The 20107-nt window shown below is 35.5% G+C and overlaps 3 protein-coding genes across 3 annotated transcripts in view; 1 reads left to right on the top strand and 2 right to left on the bottom strand.

Moving 5' to 3' along the window:
• The window catches only part of LOC131016908 (uncharacterized), a 1184262-nt gene that overhangs the window by 151466 nt on the left and 1012689 nt on the right, over positions 1-20107 (bottom strand). The gene's annotated exons all lie outside the window — the stretch shown is intronic.
• Positions 1714-7942, bottom strand: LOC131015740 (uncharacterized). The gene is made up of 10 exons (XM_057944162.1): positions 7873-7942; positions 7673-7750; positions 7486-7557; positions 7286-7399; positions 6277-6668; positions 6035-6212; positions 5290-5682; positions 3125-4374; positions 2614-3048; positions 1714-2565 (listed from the first exon to the last, which is right to left on the bottom strand). Exons 1-10 carry the CDS (start codon positions 7940-7942, stop codon positions 1714-1716), a joined length of 3834 nt encoding a protein of 1277 aa, XP_057800145.1.
• Positions 16400-17647, top strand: LOC131015739 (putative late blight resistance protein homolog R1B-16). Its single transcript, XM_057944161.1, has one exon. The coding sequence runs from the start codon at positions 16400-16402 to the stop codon at positions 17645-17647; it is 1248 nt and encodes a 415-aa protein (XP_057800144.1).

Raw genomic sequence — 20107 nt, 5'->3', positions numbered from 1 at the left:
ACCAATGTAAAAGTAGTCTTGGTATTCATTTTCCAATCTTGCTTTAACTTTTACATTAAAGTATGTATTCTGGAAAAGAAATTAAAAAATAAATGTTAAATTCATGTTACTTGTGCAAGTACAATATAAAGTAAGTCACCTCTTGATTCTGCAACATTTGTTCCACTTTAGTAATCTGCAAAGGTTGCTTGGGTGAGCGCAACACTTTCTTTTCAAAAAAACCACCAATTTGTATTAAGATGTTAATGGCCTCTTCATTCTCTTGCTTCCTGTTTATGATAATTATAAGCAAGTTAAGAACAAAAATATCCACATGATAAGGTTCTTAATTGTTATACAAATTATACAATACCATCTCTCTAGTTCAATTAGCATTTCATTCTCAAAGCCATCCAAGACAATTGACTGAGCATTGGTGGTCAGACTCAATCCTGAACATTAAAAACAAACCATCATCGGTTGTGCCTAACAATTTATGTATGTATAATTTATCTCACCAAGTAAAATCATGCATACCGTAATATGGCACGACTGAAAAATTCAACAACAACAATGGTATCCTATTCAAAATAGGTTCCAATTTAGCATAGATCTCATCGGATACAGAATCTTCCCAAAATGTCACCACAAACGATTCCAGCCTACATTTCCATGTAATATGTTACTTTAAACTAAACTAAACATATGTAAAGAAATACAAAAATATAAACTCATCGTGTATCTAACATACTCTGTATCTATAGCAGCATACTCACGAATGACTTTACCCTGTCCTTTGACTGTGACTACCCGAGGTTCATGGGTAGCAATAATGACACAAGCAGTATCTAAGTAAGAGAAGAAAATGATTAATTAACATTGCTAAAATAAATATAGAAATATCATTCACAAATCTTCAATAACTAAGTTGCTTAGCTTAACTGATCAATGTCTTTGTTGAGAGGAATTTGTGGAACTCGCAACTTGAAGTTGTTCTAAAACTTAGTCCCCCAGCAGGTATAGAATCATTTGGTTCTTCCTTCACCGAAGTATTTTTTCTGAACGTCCATTGGTAATTACATGTCACAATTGGATTCCTGTATTGCTTTGGATCAGAAACATAAGCTCCTTTCACCATGTAAACATTACCCTCTTGAAGCACATGTTAGAACCTATCTATATTATCATGGAATATCACAACATCAAGAGTGTGGCCCTAAAAAGAACAAAAAAATTAATATATGCCACTTTTTATAGGTAAGAAAAACTCACTACAACAACTTAAATGTAAGTGATACTCATTAACTTACCAAGCCATCACCCAAGATTAGTTTCTGAAATTTATTAGGATTATTGTTAGCTTGCTTAGCTCCTAGCTTCTTGATCACTCTCACCTGGCATTTCCATTCCTTCATTCTTGGGATAATCTCATTCATTGGGATCAAACGCTCTTCCATCTCTTTTGACAACCTAATTGGATCATGGCAGTAAGTAACAAAAGCATTTTAATTACAAAACAAACAATAACAGTTAGATCAAATAAACAGATTCAAATATATTTTTTTATAGTACAAATTCAAGCAAAATAGTAATCTCAACTAATTGGAATTCAATATTATAATATCCTAAATGTTTCACTAATTCTATCCTATACTCTATTTCAAACTAAGACTACCCCAAAAAAGAGTACACCCCTATAAATACATGCCTTCTACAAAGTACCCAAACTTATCATCATGTCGCCGCTTGCAAAATTTCAGTGTACACAACATTTCTTGTTTCACATGTTGAATCCATATCAGCAACTGGCGGTCGAATCAAGAATTTTATTGAACTTGATGTTTCGACCCTTGATAAAGCAACATATAGCTGTCCATGTGAAAAAACAGGATGAGGCAAATAAACACCAACACGATCCAATGTTTGGCCTTGAGATTTGTTGATGCTGATAGCAAAACACAATCTTAGCGGAAACTGCAGCCTCTTAAAAGTAATTGGACATATGTGTGTATCATCCAACTCCAATGGAATCCTTGGAATTAAAACATATTCACCAGAATGGGTCCCCACAGCAATGACTGCTCCAATCACGTGCCTACCAAGATCACGCACAATTAAACGTGTTCCATTACACAACCCCTCCAATGGATTTAAGTTGCGAAGTAACATAACAGGACAATTAACCTTTAATTTAAGAACATGTGGTGGCAATGAACCAACACTAATTGCATTCATATAATCTTGATAGTATTGTTGCTGACTTGGATCGTTTGCATAATCCGTGCTAACATATTCAACCATGTTGCCTGGGAATTTTCCAATCAATGATTCGTTAATTTCCCCCATACATTCATTTTTAGGAGTTAAAATAGCGGTATTTATAAGGCTCGAAGAACCGCTAGAATATGCATCAAATGATGGAAATATTTCATTGACCAGTGTGTCAAGAGGCGAATCGGAACCATGGTAAGAAAGGCACATATCATCAGGAAGATTAATATAATCGTCATGAACATTTGGCTCTATGCCTTCACCAACCCTCAATAACAAATCAGTAAAAACAGGATCCTCCATTGCCCGCATATTCTGTGTCAAATGAATTTTTCGAATAAGAAGCTATATGGATGAAAATACCAAACAAGCATCCACTATCTCTTCACGAGAACCCCTTCGAACAATCGGTATAGTTTGCCTGAAATCTCCACCAAGAACAACTGTTTTCCCACCAAACAATAACTGGTTTTCCATCAAATCTTGCAACAATAAATTTAAAGCTTCAACTGCCTTTCGATTTGCCATCGATGCCTCATCCCATAATATTAGCTTGGCTGCAATTATTAACTTTGCAGGCGCAGTATTCTTGCTTATCGAGCATGACATAGATTCATCTAAATTTAACGGAATTTTAAATCTAGAATGAGCTGTTCGACCATTTGGTAACAAAGAAGCTGCAACACCAGATGAAGCAACTGCAAGTGCAATGTCACCGGTTGAACGAACACTGGCCAAGATTGCCTTATATAAAAATGTCTTTCCAGTGCCACCAGGACCAACCATCAATGAAAAAGCCTGAGCCAATTGGTGAAGCAAGACTGGACATTATCTCAAGATAAGCAAAGCGTTGTCTTTCATTAAAACGACCTACCGAAGCTAAATCAGATTCTGCAACTGGTATATTAATTTCAGCTGCAAATTCACGACTATTTATCTCTTCACGAGTCAACCCAACTATATAATCGACCACAGAGTACTCATCGATCCCATGACCCATCATTTGCAAAAAAGAATCAATGGACCGTAGAGATAACCGATAACCCTCTACATGGTCTAATAGATAATCCCGCATTATATCAGCAGATAAAGCATCTCTAAATTCAATCCACAGATTTTTGGGATCAGAAGGGGAATTAAAAACAAGTATAATCGCAAATAATTTTCGTAGAGCAGACGGCATTTGATAAGTTGCAGCTTCGTGAATCGCATGCCTAACATCGTTGTCAGAATCCAACAAGCCTCTATCAAGAGCTGCCTCCCGAAAAGATAAAAACAATACTCCATTTGATGTTCTCAAATCTTCAAAAGATGTTGGAGCCCTAACATGATTCAGCAAAAGCCTTAGATAAAAACGCTCCACTTCTGTAATATTGACAGAGACAAGTCTACCAATTGTCCCTAACCTAGAGCGCGGTGTCCACCTCCTAGTTTGTAAGCTCCATACAAAATGTTCAACAAATTCCCGATACAATAAATTTAGTGCTGCAACTTCAACAAATTTATTCATCTCAAAAACCTTTGTAAGTTGTGTCCTGTTAGCACGATCAGAATCTACAATTTTTGGAAGAGATTGGTTGGCCGCGAAGAAAACCTGTTGATACCCCGACAAATGCACGTGTAATTGCAAAACTGATGGATACATATCAAAAATATCAAATCCATAAATTCGCCACATAGCTTCCGAAGCACAAAGCCACCGTGACTTTTGAAAATCAGAAATCTCATCTATTGGCTCTGTAGATTCAACATCAACAATATTGTATGCTATTTGATCATTACCCTTACAAACATATTTGTAAAGATACTTCACTGATCTAACATCCGTACAAACTTGGACATTAATATGGCAATCAAACTTTGCCAACAAATAAGCATTATAAGGGACCACCCATCTGTTATCCAACCACTTGCCACGCACCAAAACCTTTTTTCCATCATCTCTACGCTTGTAGTCAGGGTATGAGTCCAACCGATGTTCAGTGTTTAACTTAAACTCTTTAGGATAATAACTTTTGCATTTTTCCCCTATCATGCATGCATTCTTTGGGTTGAGTTCACCACATGGCCCATGCATCATATGATTAATAACACAAGAATGTAGATGTGGAGTCAGGTCAAGATCTGGAATCTCAGCAGATACAAATCAATCATAAGCCTCAGTTGAAGTCACCTTATATCGTGGTTGTAATCAGTGACGTAGCCAGACTTTTCAGTCAGGGGGGACCAAATACTCTCTTGGTACCAACTAACTTCGTAAATATTTTTTTTTTTACCTTTTCAATTAAGATGATCAATTTTCTTATATGGAATAAATATATATAAGCAAAAAAAAATCACTTATTTCACTTTATTACCAATGACACTTAAAATACTAAGTTCTTAAATTTTCTGTCGAAAATAAGTTGATCAACTTAGCTGAGACGAAGAAAGTAATAATCATAATATTATAAAAGACTCCGAATATTAGCAATTTCAATAAAATCATAATGCTACATTAGTTGCACCATAATATTACAAAAATAAAAATAAATATTCTACCATCATAAAATTTCTCTTCTATTTAATTTTCATGTTTCGAAATTGCTACATAATCGTTTCATTAGTACATATTTACAAATTCATCATTTCTGATGTAAGATATTAGACAATCATTCGATAACGTATCTCATATACGATTGAGTAGAGAGAAATTGGAATTATTATTTATTTATTTATTTAATATTAAATATAAAATTACTAAAATACCCCTACTGTTTTTAAAATTTTCAATGGGGCCCAGTGCCCCCACTGCCCCCCCCCCTCCTAGCTACGTCACTGGTTGTAATATTATCAACCAATGAACATGTGGAAGGCCTCTTTTCTGAAATTCAATCACATAAAAATAAGCTGCAACTACCCCAAACAAAGAGTCTTTTACAATTTCCTTTTTTAGTTCCTCATTTTTTGCCCTGAAAACTCTTGCATACAAATCAGCTCTATTATGACTCTTCTCAACAGGAAATAATTCACTTTGAATTTCCACCCACTTTGGATTACAAGTCATTGTGAGAAAAATATCTGGGCGTCCAAATTTCGCGACAAGTGCCAGCGCATTCATGTAACGACAACGTAGATCACGCGGGCCACCTGTAAAGGTCTTAGGAAGAAGAACACGCTTACCAACAGATTTTGCACTAATAACACCATTAGATGTTATACTCTCAACTATCCCTTGATACGATTTAGACCTCATTTCAAACTTTGACTGATTATGACGAAAAAAATCTAGTCTTTGTGTCTCGATCTTAACAAAAGTATCAATCTGAAACTGTTGAATTACTCGACCAGTTCTAAGGATATTTGTTATATCGTCGGTGCGTATTTGAAACAGATAGCAATAATATTCTCTCATAGCAACACATGAAGGAGTTTTGAAATTCCTCAACAAATCTGCAGGAATGATAGATAAGTCCTTATCAAAAAGTAGAACAAACAATATAAAACACAAAATTATCAATAAATATTCCTATTAATTGATTCACGCACCAACCCTTTTTCATGAACAACAACAAAAAACTATTGTTCTATAAAAAAAGTCAGCCTAAATAACTCCCATATAAGCAACAAAATTTTCTAGTATATTAATATAAGCACAAAGACATAATACTAAGTTAATAATGAAATCAATGCAATACATCATAGAATGCAAAAAATAATATGAAAAATATAGTAGTAGAGAAACATAAACCACATTGCAGAAGACCTAACAAATGAACATACATCAAAACGATTAAACACGTACTATTTTGTTCGGCAACAAGTAGGGTGTCAGCTTCTTCGTGCATATGCGGATCAACAGTATTATTTTCATGATCTTCAGTATTTTGTTCAGTTTGGTCCAAATTCAAATCAACGTTGTCAATAGTTTTGGGTATTCCAGCATACCAACCTGGCTCGCCATACGGAAAGATTAGGCAGTACTGGAGAGGATCATAGCATCCATAGTAATAGTGCACATAGCGAACACCACCTGATCAGATTGACCCTAATATCACGAGGTTGTTCCATAGATGTTCCCACACCCTCGTTCCAAACTGCAGCAACATGGTCAACTACTGGAAGATTATAAACACGTTGGTCAAGTTTAGGATTGGCACGCAACACTATAGCATAACTATCCAGGTCATCCTTGTTTTGCAAATTGGTGAAGAAATTATGGTATGGATTATTAGGCAAGATGTTCACCAACAATGAAACTATAACACGGTCTAATCCTTCACATTGAGATACACGATTATCCAACTCTCTCTCAGTGCCATAGAAATATAACTGCAAATGCCTCGGCACACCATCCTTGGGTGTTAGTTCATGGATATAATGCCGAACAATACCCTGCACTTTGAAGGTGTAAACCCCTTTGTTAGCTTTAGCCAAAGCTTCATCATAAGTCATCTTAATAGATGTGAATGCCAAAGAATTATTATGTCCTGCAACGCCGACGAAACTCGACCCCCAAAGTTGTCATATCATTTACATAGAGGTTCCATAACTCATCTGGCATTTTGGGCAACTGCATCTTTATTTTACCAGATGCGCAACAGAAGGCGGGAGGTTCATTAGCGAATCGAATAGCTTTACAATGCTGACAAGGGTCTTTATGTGGTAGTTCATAAGCCTTATTGGGTATTTCAATTAATCTTCTGAACATCTCAATATCTTTTTGCATAGCCGAGCGTGAAGTTGATGTGCGGCCTCATTATGCAATAATGAAAAAAAAAATCAAAAGTGAGCAATATGCATATCAAAATTATAATAAACAAATTAAATAAACAACAAGAAACATAAAAAAGAATGAAAAGCCTTTGATTGAGAATAATTTTAGCATTCTCCTTGAAAAATCTGACTATCCATTTTGAGCAAAAGGCACATTAATTTACAGACAAGCAATATGGAAAAATTTTACATCATCCAATCTGTACCACTAATATTCATTATAAACAAAGGTGCAACTGTTAATAATTTAATAAGGTAATCAACAGACATAAACACATACGTTTTGAGCGCCTTTGTCCACAAGAAGCTTTAGATAAACATTTAGACCGTGAAACATTAACATTATTAGATAAAGGCCGTTGCGTCACATCGGAACCCAATCGGCGCAAGCAGCCTGCGGAACCATCAAAATGCAAGAGTAGTTACAAAGTCAATAAGTAAATAAACAATAACACTAAATAAAATTAATTATAACAATACCATTTGACAATATGGAACAAGGGATCGCATTTGTTGGGCCAAAGAAAACTTGATCACTTTTAGAAGAAGAGCCTAGCAAATGAAAACAAAACGATTGTTAATACAAAACACATCAATTTTTCAAATATATGCTAAATTCTTAAAAGCTCTAAAGAAATTTCAAACAAATACAAGAGAAATCATAAACCTGTCACTTGCGAGAGTGGAACACTCCCATCAGTGTCAACAACGAGAACACGCCTCTTTCTTTTTTGTGAAATTTCATCTGAAAATTACGAACCATAGTCAATAAAAAAAAGTAATAGCAACATCACTTGCTAAGCAAGGCCACATAATGTCAAATCAAATTGTGCAAAATCTAGACACAATCCAACAAATATTTTGCACCTCGCAAACTTCTCGACTCAGTAGTTGGAGCATGCGAACACTCAGGGTCAAAGATAATTGGCATAGCCATATCAGTTACAGACGGAGGAGCTAAACTAAAAAATAAACGTCTTGAAGCTGTCACAGGGCCGTCTGAGCCATCTGAACACAAATATAATATTAAATTTGTTTCAAAACAAATAAAAGCAACAAAGAATTGGAAAGTAATACAAATGAATTACAAAAAAAAACAAACACACACACATAGAGACATAGAATCAATAGTAAGTAACCTTCCGTTGAAAGCACACGTCTTCTTTTTGCCATAATAAAATATCTAAAAAATGCGGTCAATGTCCTGACACATGAGAAGTGAGTTATTTAGCTGGTGATATAAAATATGAAAAGAATATGAAACTCAAAAATACTATTATGAAATCGAAGTAGGGCAGCGACTCACCGAAGCTGCAATAAATGGATGGAAGTGTTCCAGCACAGAAATTTGATGGGAGCAAACACGAGTGGACCCCGAGGGGACCCGTCGAAAACCAGAAATCGAAAATAATAATCCCGTATAGCAAAAAGTAACAAATCCTTAAAAAACCTAGAGGCTAAAAGCAATAACCCAATCTGCTCCTAGTCCTAGAATAATGAACCCCATTCTCTAAACTTCAAACCAATAACTACAACAGAAACATTGCGATATGACTTTTAAAAAGATCACAACACAAAAAAAAATAATGGAACAAAACAAAGCGCACCGTTGAATTTGGAGAGGTGGAATAGCTTTCTTGGAGTAGAAACAAAAAGGGAGAAAAAACACAAAATTAGAGAGTAAAAAAAAATGTTGGAGATCATAAGTGGGTGTGTTGATGATGAATCAACTATAGTTTTATACATTTAATTCTCAAGAACTATAGTTCTATATTTATGATGGTGCATTAGTACATAATATGTGGGTGTGTTGAAAAAAATGATGTTTCATAGGCAAGCTCAAGTTGTTTATACTTTTTAACATTGAGCCTAAAAACTAATACATTTTAATTTACTGGGATTTGAAGACATAAGAGAGAAAATCCATGTTGTGGAGACTTACTCAAGTGTCAGAGAATACTCACTACTCTTGAAGAAGTGAATGTCAATAAACGAGCATGTGTCTGATAATAATTTAGATAAAAAAATTAGAATGAATATTCAAATTACACATAGAAAAAAAAAGGAAATCATATTAATACTATTCTATATAAAAATTAGTCCCCATGAAAAAATAAGAATGTAAAAGTTTCATCAAAATCCTACTTATTTACTGTATTTAAATTGTAATTTTCAAATAAGACACAACAAAAATAAATCCACATTCAAATTAATTTGAAAGAAAAATGCATTGAAGCTTGTCCAACCATACATTATTAAATCAGTTATATTCAATTAATCAATTAAAATAAGTTTAAATTAAAACTCTAGGCCCATTTCATGACCATCACGTGCACTCATGAGCAAGCCCAACCATACATTATTATTATCAATTAAAAATAGAGCCCTAGTCAAAATCCACACAATTAATATACTCCATATGCGTTCTCTCTTATGCATACTTGCACCCACAATTTCCTCTCTATACCCTGTAACTCTTTCGGTCTCTCTACTCTCTCTCACACCTTCATCTCTCTCTTTACTTCACATTTGCAATAAAGAGTATATCTCAACCCCAAAGCCCTCTTCTTCTTCTTTTTCCCCTTTTTTCTTAATTTCCAATGAATAACCAGAAAATAGCTTGTTCTCTCGTAGACCTGATCACTGTCTTCCCCATCGTCGACCCACTCTTCTCACCTTGGCCCGACTATAAACAGCTAAGATAGCCGCTGCTGATGCCGATGCCGATGCCGGCCAGTACTCTGAACGCAGACAACGACACAAGAAACTGCCAGAACTCAGCTAAAGCTGATGCCGGTGCCGACACCGGCCAATACTCTCAAAACAGAGAACAACGACACAAGAAACTGATCCACAAATCAGCTAAAACTCAGCCAACACTCTCTGTTCCCGATCGGTACTCTCAAAGCAAACAACAAAGCAAGAAACCCAGCCACAAGACTCGCCGACACCGGCCAATACTCTCAAAACAGAGAACAACGACACAAGAAACTAATCCACAAATCAGCTAAAACTCAGCCAAGACTCTCTGTTCCCGATCGGTACTCTCAAAGCAAACAACAAAGCAAGAAACCCAGGCACAAGACTCTAATTCGATTTTGTTATGGTGAGCTCTGTTTTTTTGTAAAAATTCTAGAGTTATTAAAAAAATTAATGATAAAAAGCAGGGTGCAGAAATCAAACTCACCTCTTTGTTTTGTTGGTATAATGGATTTGTCTAGTGTGATCTTTTGTTGGATTAAGATCAGATTTTCACTTTCTACAGGAAATCTCTCTCTTTTTCTTGCGAAACTGTAGACATAGAAAGTAAAAAGTGAAGAAGGAAAATGTGCAGGGAGATAAAGAAAAAACAGATATTTGTTTGTTGTTTTTGCAAAAAACCCACGAATGAAAAACAAATTACCAAAATACCATGGGGCACTATTGTTTCTACAGTATACTATTCCTATCAACAGTAGCCAAGTTCTCTCTTATTAAGATTGTTAAATATATATATGTTGTAATTCTCAAAAAAAAAAAATTACACCTCATAAGATTATATATTAGATATATGTTTACTATAATGAATTTTTATTTAAAATTACAACATATATCTAATATATAATCTGTTGAGCTATTTCCACTTCATGTGGAATGGCCCCACAAAGCCAACAATTTTTGACCTTAGTTGTGCAGATGTAGTGTTGCATTAATTGCAACATTTACATTGGAAAGAATTTTGTAGCAAACAGCCCACCATGTATCTCGGCAATAGGGGTGGATCGGTACGGTATGCCGAAGTTTTTTCGTCATACCGTATATCATATCATAAATTGCGGTATGAGAATTTTCATACCGTTGTCGTACCGTACTTTTCGGTATACCGAAGATCGGCATACCGAAGATCGGTATACCAAAAATTTCGGTATGACAATTTCCATACCGTTGTCGTACCGATAATGTGGTATACCATACCGAAAGTCGGTATACCATACTATACGGTATATCGAAATTATTGGTATATTAATATTAATATATATAATATGTATATAGTTTTTTATATTATATATAACATAATATATACGTAACCCTATAACTTTTAAAATATTTTAGTACACTATAATTAAGTTAAATTATCAACTTAGATAACAATGAAATTATATATATTATGTACTCCCTCCGTCCACGAAACAAGTACCTACTTGCCTCTAAATTTTTGTCCACGAAACAAGTTTCCACTCTGCTTTTTGGACATATTTACCCTCCCTTACTTTTAAAATTACTACACTTTTTACCAATTGGACCCACCCATTTTTATTTAACATCACTAATCCAAATTTTCAATTACTTACATGTGGGCTGCTGCTTAATTAAGGCTCCTTAATTTTTTTGCCTTTTCAGCCCAACCCCATCCAACCTATTTCAGATTTTTATTCCCTAAAGTGGGAAAAAAACATTCTCATCCGAAAAACCCTAAAATCTGTTCCGCCGCTTCTTCTTCTTGGCCGATTCTGCTTCGCCGATTCATCTTCTTCTTCACTGATTCTCTTCCAATGGATGTTGCTCCTACTTCTCCTCCCAATTGTTCATGGGATTTGGAGTTTGAATCGGTTGAAAACGCGGTTGAATTCAGCCTCCCCTGCATGAAGGATGTGGCCATGTCTTATGCGGCGTTCGTGTCGTCCGATGCTCCGGAATCAGTGGCGGTGACGGAGACGGAATCGCTGGTGCCGGAGACCGATTCATTCGTAGATCCGACGCCTGCCTCTGAATCCATGGTGCCGGAGACCGATTCGTTCGTAGATCCGACGCCTTCCACTGAATCCATGGTGCCGGAGACCGAATCGTTCGTAGATCCGACGCCTTCCACTGAATCCATGGTGCCAGAGACCGATTTGTTCGCGGATGCATCGCCGGCGACTGAAACTCCCATTCGTGACAGTGGAGTCCGAGCTCTGTGCCCGCCATCGCTGGTCACTTGTTTGTGTTCTGTGTTATCGAATAAATAAAGAAAATAAAATTAATGTTAAAACTAATTTTATGTAACCTGCCACTTTCCAATTTTATGGAAATATATTACCAGAAAATAAAAGAATAAATAAAGAAAAGAAATAAAGTAAATAGAGGAATACTAAAATTAAATTACAAATAAGTTAAATTGAAGTCAAAATAAGTAAATGAATAAAAGTAATGTTAAATGCCTTTATGCTAATGAAAAATTAGTAAAAGTAAGTAAAAGTCATTAACACTACCCTTTTAGTCTTTCACAACACCTTTTTCAGCTTTTTTATTCTCCGTGCCCAGCACCAAGTAGGTACTTGTTTCGTGGACGGAGGGAGTATCTAATACTTAATAAATAGTTATATTATTATTTATCTTTTTATGAGATATATTGTTAAATAATGCATTATATTGTTTTTATTTATATTCAAGGAGTTAATGAGTATTGAATAATAATTTAATGAAAATATAGTAAGTATTTAATTGTTTGATATTAATTGCTTTTATTTATATTAGAAAAATAACATAATTATATTTTTTCCCTTAATTAAATGAATCAAATATTTTTGGTTTAGTTTGGTATTAAATTCAAATTTTTGATATTCGAATACGAAATTTTGTGATTAACTCGAATACAAATATGAATATTTTGTTTGATTTGATTAGTTATCAAATATGATTCGAAAATCATAATGCTCGATTCAGTATTTAAAAATAAAGAATAAAATAGATATAAAGTAAAATAAATAAAAAATTAATATTTACTTAAATTAAAAATAATATTAATCCAAGTATTAAAAACATTGATTTCAAATTCAATTCATACGAAAGTATTTCATATTTTGAATTAAATAGTAAGAAGTCAAATGAAATAGTAGGAAGTATTTCGATTTATATTGTTTAAAATATAGTTGTAAAAAATTGAAACGGATATTTGATTCGATTCGAATATTCGCAAATCAGTGTACGAATCGAATATGAATAGCAAATAAAATTTGAAAGATATTCGAGTAACCATTGGAATATGCAATTATTTTTACGAATGTGAATCGAATCCAATAATATTCGCTTCAATTCGATTTGTTTACTTTACATTCGTAGAATTAACTTATTCTAAAATTATAGTCTACATATATAATATAACTATATAGCTCACACTTATATATATAGTTATATATTATAATTGACTATATATTGATATTCTAGTTTCATCAATAACCTAGTAAATCTTGTCATTATTGTTTGAGTTTTATATTTACTCAATTTATTTACTTTTCAAATTTTACTTATGACTTATTATTATCTATTAGTTATTTTTTTATATAACATGAATGTAACTTATTCTAGAGATATAGTTATTCTAGAATTAGAATTATAGTATGTAGACATATAAATATAGATATATATGTAGCTCATGGGGAGGGCTAGAATAAAAACACTCTTAAGTGTATAAAATATAAATGATTTTCAGCCCTTAGATCATCAAGATCTACGGTTGATTCGTAACCCTGTTGGATGAATTCGTGGTCCTGAGTTCGAATCCCAAAGGTAACAAAAATTTATTTTTCGCAATTCGTAACTTTGTTGGATAAATTCGTAACCTTGTTGGATAAAATTCGTACATTAAAAAACGTTTATATTTATATTTTAATTAGTGGTAAATTATTAAAAAGTTTTTTTTCATAATTACTAAAAAATTAATGACAACTTATAAAATATATATTTATTAATAATTAAAAACATGTAAATAAATTGAATAAATATAAAATAAATTGCATCTATGTTATTTAACTAAAGGACTTTGAAAAGTATACAAGTATAGTACATAACTATACAATTATGAGCTACAGGGGAGGGCTACAGTAAAAACACTTCTTAAAATATAAATATAAACGTTTTTTAATGTACGAATTTTATCCAACAAGGTTACGAATTTATCCAACAAAGTTACGAATTGCGAAAAATAAATTTTTGTTACATTTGGGATTCGAACTCAGGACCACGAATTCATCCAACAGGATTACGAATCAACCGTAGATCTTGATGATCTAAGGGCTGAAAATCATTCATATTTTATACACTTAAGAGTGTTTTTATTCTAGCCCTCCCCTATATATATATATATATATATATATATATATATATATATATATATATATATAGGGTTGGGTTCATGTGGATCCCTATGCTTATAATAGATCCGTAGATCCAAATCTAGACCACACATTTATGACATATGGCGCATCAAGATGCATAAAGGCATTTCAAGGCAAAATCTGGAGAGGGGTAAAATTGGAATGTAATTTTTGAAATAAAAAAAAAAATTAGATTTTCTCAAAATAGGTATATTTTAGATGCATAAAGTTTCATACGAGAATGCATGAACTTTCATATAAAAATGCATAAAGTTTCATATAAAAATGCATAAGATTTCACCCCACCCCAACCCCACCCCCCACACCCCTGAACCCCACCCCACCCCAAAACCCCACCCCCCCACCCACCCCCCACCCCCACCCCCACCCCCCCATAAAAAAAATTATTTTTTTAAAAACTGATTTTCTGACCGCTAACCCACCCCTACCCCCACCCCCCCTCACCAATTTTTTTTTTTTTTTCTCAAAAACTAATTTTCTGACCACTGACCCCCCCACCCACCCACCCCACCCCCCAAATTTTTTTTTTTTTTTGAAAAACTTATTTTTACATGCATAAAAAAATTACATGTTTTACATGCATATACTTTCGCACAGAAATGCATATACTTTCACACAGAAATGCATATATTTTCACACAAAAATGCATTACATTTTTTGAAAAAATATAATTTTTTTTGGGCTGGAGGGTGGGTGGGGGGTTAGCGGTCAGAAAATCAGTTTTTTTTTAAAAAAAAATAATTTTGGGCGGGGTGGGTGGGGGGGTGGGTCAGCGACTCAACAATCAGAAAATCAGTTTTGAAAAAAAAATTTGGGAGGGTGGGGGGTCAGTGGTCAGAAAATCAGTTTTAAAAAAAAATTGGGTGGGGGGTGGGGGGTGGGGCAGGGGTGGGGTGGCGAAAATACCAGATTTATTAAAATGAAATGCATTTTTTGTATAATTTAATGCATTTTTATGTAAAATCTTTATGCACTTTTGTTTGATTTTATATGCATGTGAAACATGACTATTTTGGGGGGTGGTAATGGGGAGGATTGGGGTGTGGGTTGGGGGGTGGTGGGGGTGGGGTGGTGAAAATACCAAAACTGTAAAAATCAAATGCATTTTTCTGTTCAAAGTTATGCATTTCATGTGAAAACTTTATGCATCTTCATGAGAAACTATATGCATCTAAAATATATCTATTTTGATTATGCATTTTTCTATATTTTTTAATTATTAAATCCGAAAATTACATTCCAATTTTACCCCTCTCCAGATTTTGCCTTGAAATGCCTTTATGCATTTTGATGTGCCACATGTCATAAATGTGTGGTCTAGATTTGGATCTACGGATCTATTATAAGCATTGGGATCTATATGATCCCATTCCTATATATATATATATATATATATATTCTGACGGTATACGAGTTTTTTCGGTATATACCGGAACAACGGTATATACCGTAGCACGGTATATACCGAAACAGTGGTATATACTGGTTTTTCGGCATATACCACGGTATCGGTATATATCGGTATACCGCGGTATGAGGAAAATCGATACCGTTGTCGTACCGAAAATTTTCGGTACGACACAATACCGTACCAAAATTTTCGGTATACCGAAATTTTGGTATTTTCGGTATTTTTTCGGTACGGTAAGTGCGGTATACCGATTTTTCGGTATTTTGCTCCACCCCTACTCGACAATGCTGCGGATAAAAGATTTGCAGCCTCCTCCTATGAGTTCCATTCTACAATTGCGGCTGTAGGTGGCTATAGGGGAAGAAATTTGCAGCCCAAATTTCTCTATAAATTGAGGCTCATTCTGCCAAATGAAAGAGTGCAGAAGTGCGAGAGGTGTGAGGCAAAACAAGAGAGAGTTTGGTGAGTGCATTTGAGAGAATAAAATTGTGAGGAAAAATCATAGGATTTTTCATCTCTCTTAAAATAGTAGCTCAGTCCTCTTGTGTTTTCCAAGTTATTAAACAAGTGCTAAATTTTATTTTCCTAATTTCAAGTAAAATAAAATTTGGGACACAGTTGAAATGAACAAGTGCAGGAAAATAAAATTTGGGACACAGTTGAAATGAACAATGCGTCTCCAATTTCAATTTAATAAAATTCCTAATCCTATCGTGAGAAGGCATTTTCATGGAGTGAAATTGCACGAAATGTAAATTCAGTTACTATAGGAGGAGGACAATTTGAAAATATATTGTCTTTGAGTTACACTCACTTGCCTCATTATCTGAGGCCATGTTTCTTGTACATGGGAATGTTTCCGGAGGATTGTGAGGTCCGTGTCTCAAAACTCACCAAATTATGGGTAGCTGAGGGATTCTTGAGACGTCTGAACAGATCTAAAACCTTCGAAGAAGAGGCTGAAGATTTTTTGGAGGATCTTGTCAAGAGAAATCTTGTTTTGGTTACCAAGAGAAAGTGCGATGGCAGGATCAAAAGTTGCAGCCTCCATGATCTTATGCGAGATTTGTGCATAAGAAAAGCGCATGAAGAGAAGTTTCTTGTGAACTTCAGCAGCGGGCTTTCAGTAAAGGGCAGAAAAAATCAGCGTCGTGTAAGTTTTACTCCTTTGGGTTTACCATACCTCTCAGAACTTTATGGCTTAACCATCCATACGATTTTGTGCTTCCATGGCATCTCTGTAGCAAACATGTTGGAAGGTTTTAGATTGCTAAGGGTATTGGATGCAGGAGATGTTTATGTGAGATCACTACCAGATCAACTATTTGACCTATTTTATCTAGCATACCTTGCTGTCTACTATCCTCGAAGGATACCTACAGCCATTTCAAAGCTTCGTAATCTTGAGACTTTAAGCCTTCACGCAAAGAATAATTGGAGGAACTTTAGATTATATTTAATCCGTTTGCCACAGGAGATTTGGAGGATGCCAAGATTGAGACATCTTGTCTTCTATAGCAGGTTACCAAATCCAGAAGGAATAACAGCTTCTAGTCTAGAAAACCTCCAAACACTCTCTATAGTGTCACATACCATATGTAGTGAAAGGATCTTGAGAATGATCCCAAACCTAAAGAAATTGGAAATTGATTGCTCTGATGGCGAAATTTTCCTCAACAATTTGGTGCATCTGCGTCAACTTGAAGATTTGAAGTTACGTTCATCTTTCGGAATTGTGTTTAACCATAAGGATATCTTCACTTTTCCTAAGTCTCTGAGAAAGTTGACATTAAGCCATGTGCTTCTTCTTTGGGAGGAGATGACAATTGTAGGCTCGTTGCCAAATCTTCGAGTGCTTAAACTGACTCATTGGGCTTGCAAAGGCAGCACTTGGGAAATAAGTGATGGAGAGTTCCCTCTTCTGGAATTTCTGGTGATACAAAAGTCGTTTCTCGAGGATTGGATAACTGAAAGTAGCCACTTCCCAATGCTCAAAAGCCTCGTGCTCGACGAGTGTTCGAAGCTCGCTGAAATACCAGAAGATATCGGGGAAATTCCAACACTCGAGCTGATTGAGGTGAAGGGGAAAGCGTGAACTGGTGAAAAGGTTTCGTCATAATCAATGCCCTCGCGTTGACTATAACCCTTTGCCACCAACCTAGCCTTGTAGGTTCGTACTATGCCATCTGCATCTCTCTTCTTTTTGAAGATCCATTTGCAGCCTACGGGATATTTCCCATCCGGCAAATCAACTAGTTCCCAAACTAGATTGAAGTACATTGAGTCCATTTCGGAAATTAAGGCTTCAAGCTACTTCTCCAAGTCGGTGCCCGACAACGCTTCGGTATAGGTCTTAGGTTCATCATCATCCGAATCAACTCTATCATCTTGGTTCTCAACCAATAGATTAAGTCTTACAGGTGCTCGACGATTCCTACGAGGCCTATGGAGTTGTTCTTGCGTTTGTTCGGGTTGTATATTCTGAATGTGAGCAGGTTCCTCTGTGTTGAACGTTTCAACAGTTTCGGAATTTTCAAGGACGTCCTCAAAATTTTCTTGAGGTGGTGGTGACACAACTATTGTATCATCGTGTCTTTGATGCATCTCATTGTCTTGAGGTGTCTCTCTAAGAGATATTCTCCTTCCCAATAGATCATCAAATACTCCCACTGAATCTTTGTCCACACCATTAGACAAGTTTACATCCTCTATGTTATTTTGCGGTTCTTGAATTTCTTCAAGTTCTATCGTATTGTGACCTTGTTCCTTAGAGAGGTGTCTTCAAGAAACGTCACATTTCGGGAAATAATCATCTTGTGATCACCGGGAACGTAGAAATAATATCCAATTGTTTCCTTAGGATATCCCACAAAATAACATTTCTCACTTTTAGATTCCAACTTATCAGTTAAGACTTGCCTTTTTGCCACACCATAACTCATATGGTGTTTTCTCAACTGATTTAGAAGGAACTCTATTCAGAATATAAACAGCGGTTTGTAAGGCATGACCCCAAAGGAATAAAGGGAGACTTGCAAAACTTATCATGGATCGAACCATATCTAATAAAGTTCGATTCCTCCTTTCGGATACCCCATTCATTTGAGGTGTCCCCAGAGGAGTCCAGTCTGACCGAATTCCATGTGATTTTAAGTAATCAAGAAACTCATGGCTTAAGTATTCTCCTCCTCGATCTGATCGAAGAGCCTTTATACTTTTTCCAAGTTGTTTCTCGACTTCTAACTTGAACTCCTTAAATTTCTCAAAGGCCTCAGATTTGTGCTTCATGAGATACACATATCCATACCTCGAAAAATCATCAGTAAAAGTTATGAAGTACGAATATCCACCTCTTGCTTCTGTTGGGAACGGTCCACACACATCTGTGTGAATCAATTCTAGCAAGTCTTTGGCTTGTAACTCCTTCCCAGAAAAATGTTTCTTAGTCATCTTACCTTTGAGACAGGATTCACAAGCACCATATGACTCAAGGTCAAATGATTTGAGATAGTCTAACTTTCTCAATCTTGCTATCCTGTTCTCATTGATATGACCAAGTCTACAATGCCAAAGATATGTAGTATTATTCGCATTACTCAGCTTAGGTCATTTGTTTTGTACATTGAGAATACTCATTTCACATTCAAGATAATATAAACCATTCAAAAGAGAGGCACTTCCATAAAACAATCCATTAAGGGAAAACGAGCATCGACTGTTTCCAAAATGGAAGGAAAAGCCTTCAATGTCCAACATCGGAATGGAAATAGTATTCTTAGAAATAGAAGGAACGAAGTAACAATTACTTAAAACAAGTCTATTTCCCGAAGGAAGATCTAATCTATAAGTCCCCACGCGTTCAGCAGCAACTCCTGCTCCATTTCCCACGTGTAGATCGACTTCCCCGGGCATCACTTTCTTGGTTTCACTTAGGCCCTGCACATTATTGCAAATGTGTGAGCCACAAGCTGTATCTAATACCCAAGATTGTGAATTATCAATAGACATGTTTATCTCAATGACAAACATACCCGAGCTCAAACCCGATGCACCTTGTGCCTTGTATTTCGGGCAGTCTCTCTTCCAGTGCCCCTTTTCATGACAGAATAGGCACTCATCCTTTGGCAACTTCAGCTTTTTCTGAGCCCCTCCACCTTTAGGCTTCAAACCAGCATCAAATGCCTTCTTCTTCTTTTTCTTCTGCTTGTACTTCCTTTTGGAAGACGTGGCAGTAAAGCTCACCATGAGCACAGATTTGCCTTTAGAGGTGGAAGACTCATAGGTCTTCAACATGTTATGAAGCTCAGGCAGGCTTGCCTTCGTGCCGTTCATATTGAAGTTCACAATGAAGTTTTCAAATGAGGCAGACAAAGACTGCAGAATCAGATTGACAGAGACAGTAGTGGGTAGCATCGTTCCAATCGATGCCAACCTCTCAACCAACCCGATCATCTTCAGTACATGATCAGAAACCTGACCCCCATCATGAAGCTTACATTTAAAGAGATCTCGGAGTATCTCATACTCCATAGTCTGAGCTTCTGAAGCATACAGA

Source organism: Salvia miltiorrhiza, chromosome 3 (genome assembly GCF_028751815.1).
Source record: "Salvia miltiorrhiza cultivar Shanhuang (shh) chromosome 3, IMPLAD_Smil_shh, whole genome shotgun sequence".
In the NCBI taxonomy this organism is placed as follows: Eukaryota; Viridiplantae; Streptophyta; class Magnoliopsida; order Lamiales; family Lamiaceae; genus Salvia; species Salvia miltiorrhiza.
This window is presented reverse-complemented; position numbering and strand designations above follow the sequence as displayed.

Bases quoted from the DNA above. Each gene is read 5' to 3' on its own strand.
- LOC131015740 (XM_057944162.1), bottom strand. From the start codon at position 7,942: ATGGCTATGCCAATTATCTTTGACCCTGAGTGTTCGCATGCTCCAACT. The intron at 7,751-7,872 runs GTGCAAAATATT...CGTAATTTTCAG, and splicing joins TGAGTCGAGAAGTTTGCGAG to ATGAAATTTCACAAAAAAGA. The intron at 6,213-6,276 runs GTCAATCTGATC...GATCCTCTCCAG, and splicing joins AACAACCTCGTGATATTAGG to TACTGCCTAATCTTTCCGTA.
- LOC131015739 (XM_057944161.1), top strand. From the start codon at position 16,400: ATGGGAATGTTTCCGGAGGATTGTGAGGTCCGTGTCTCAAAACTCACC.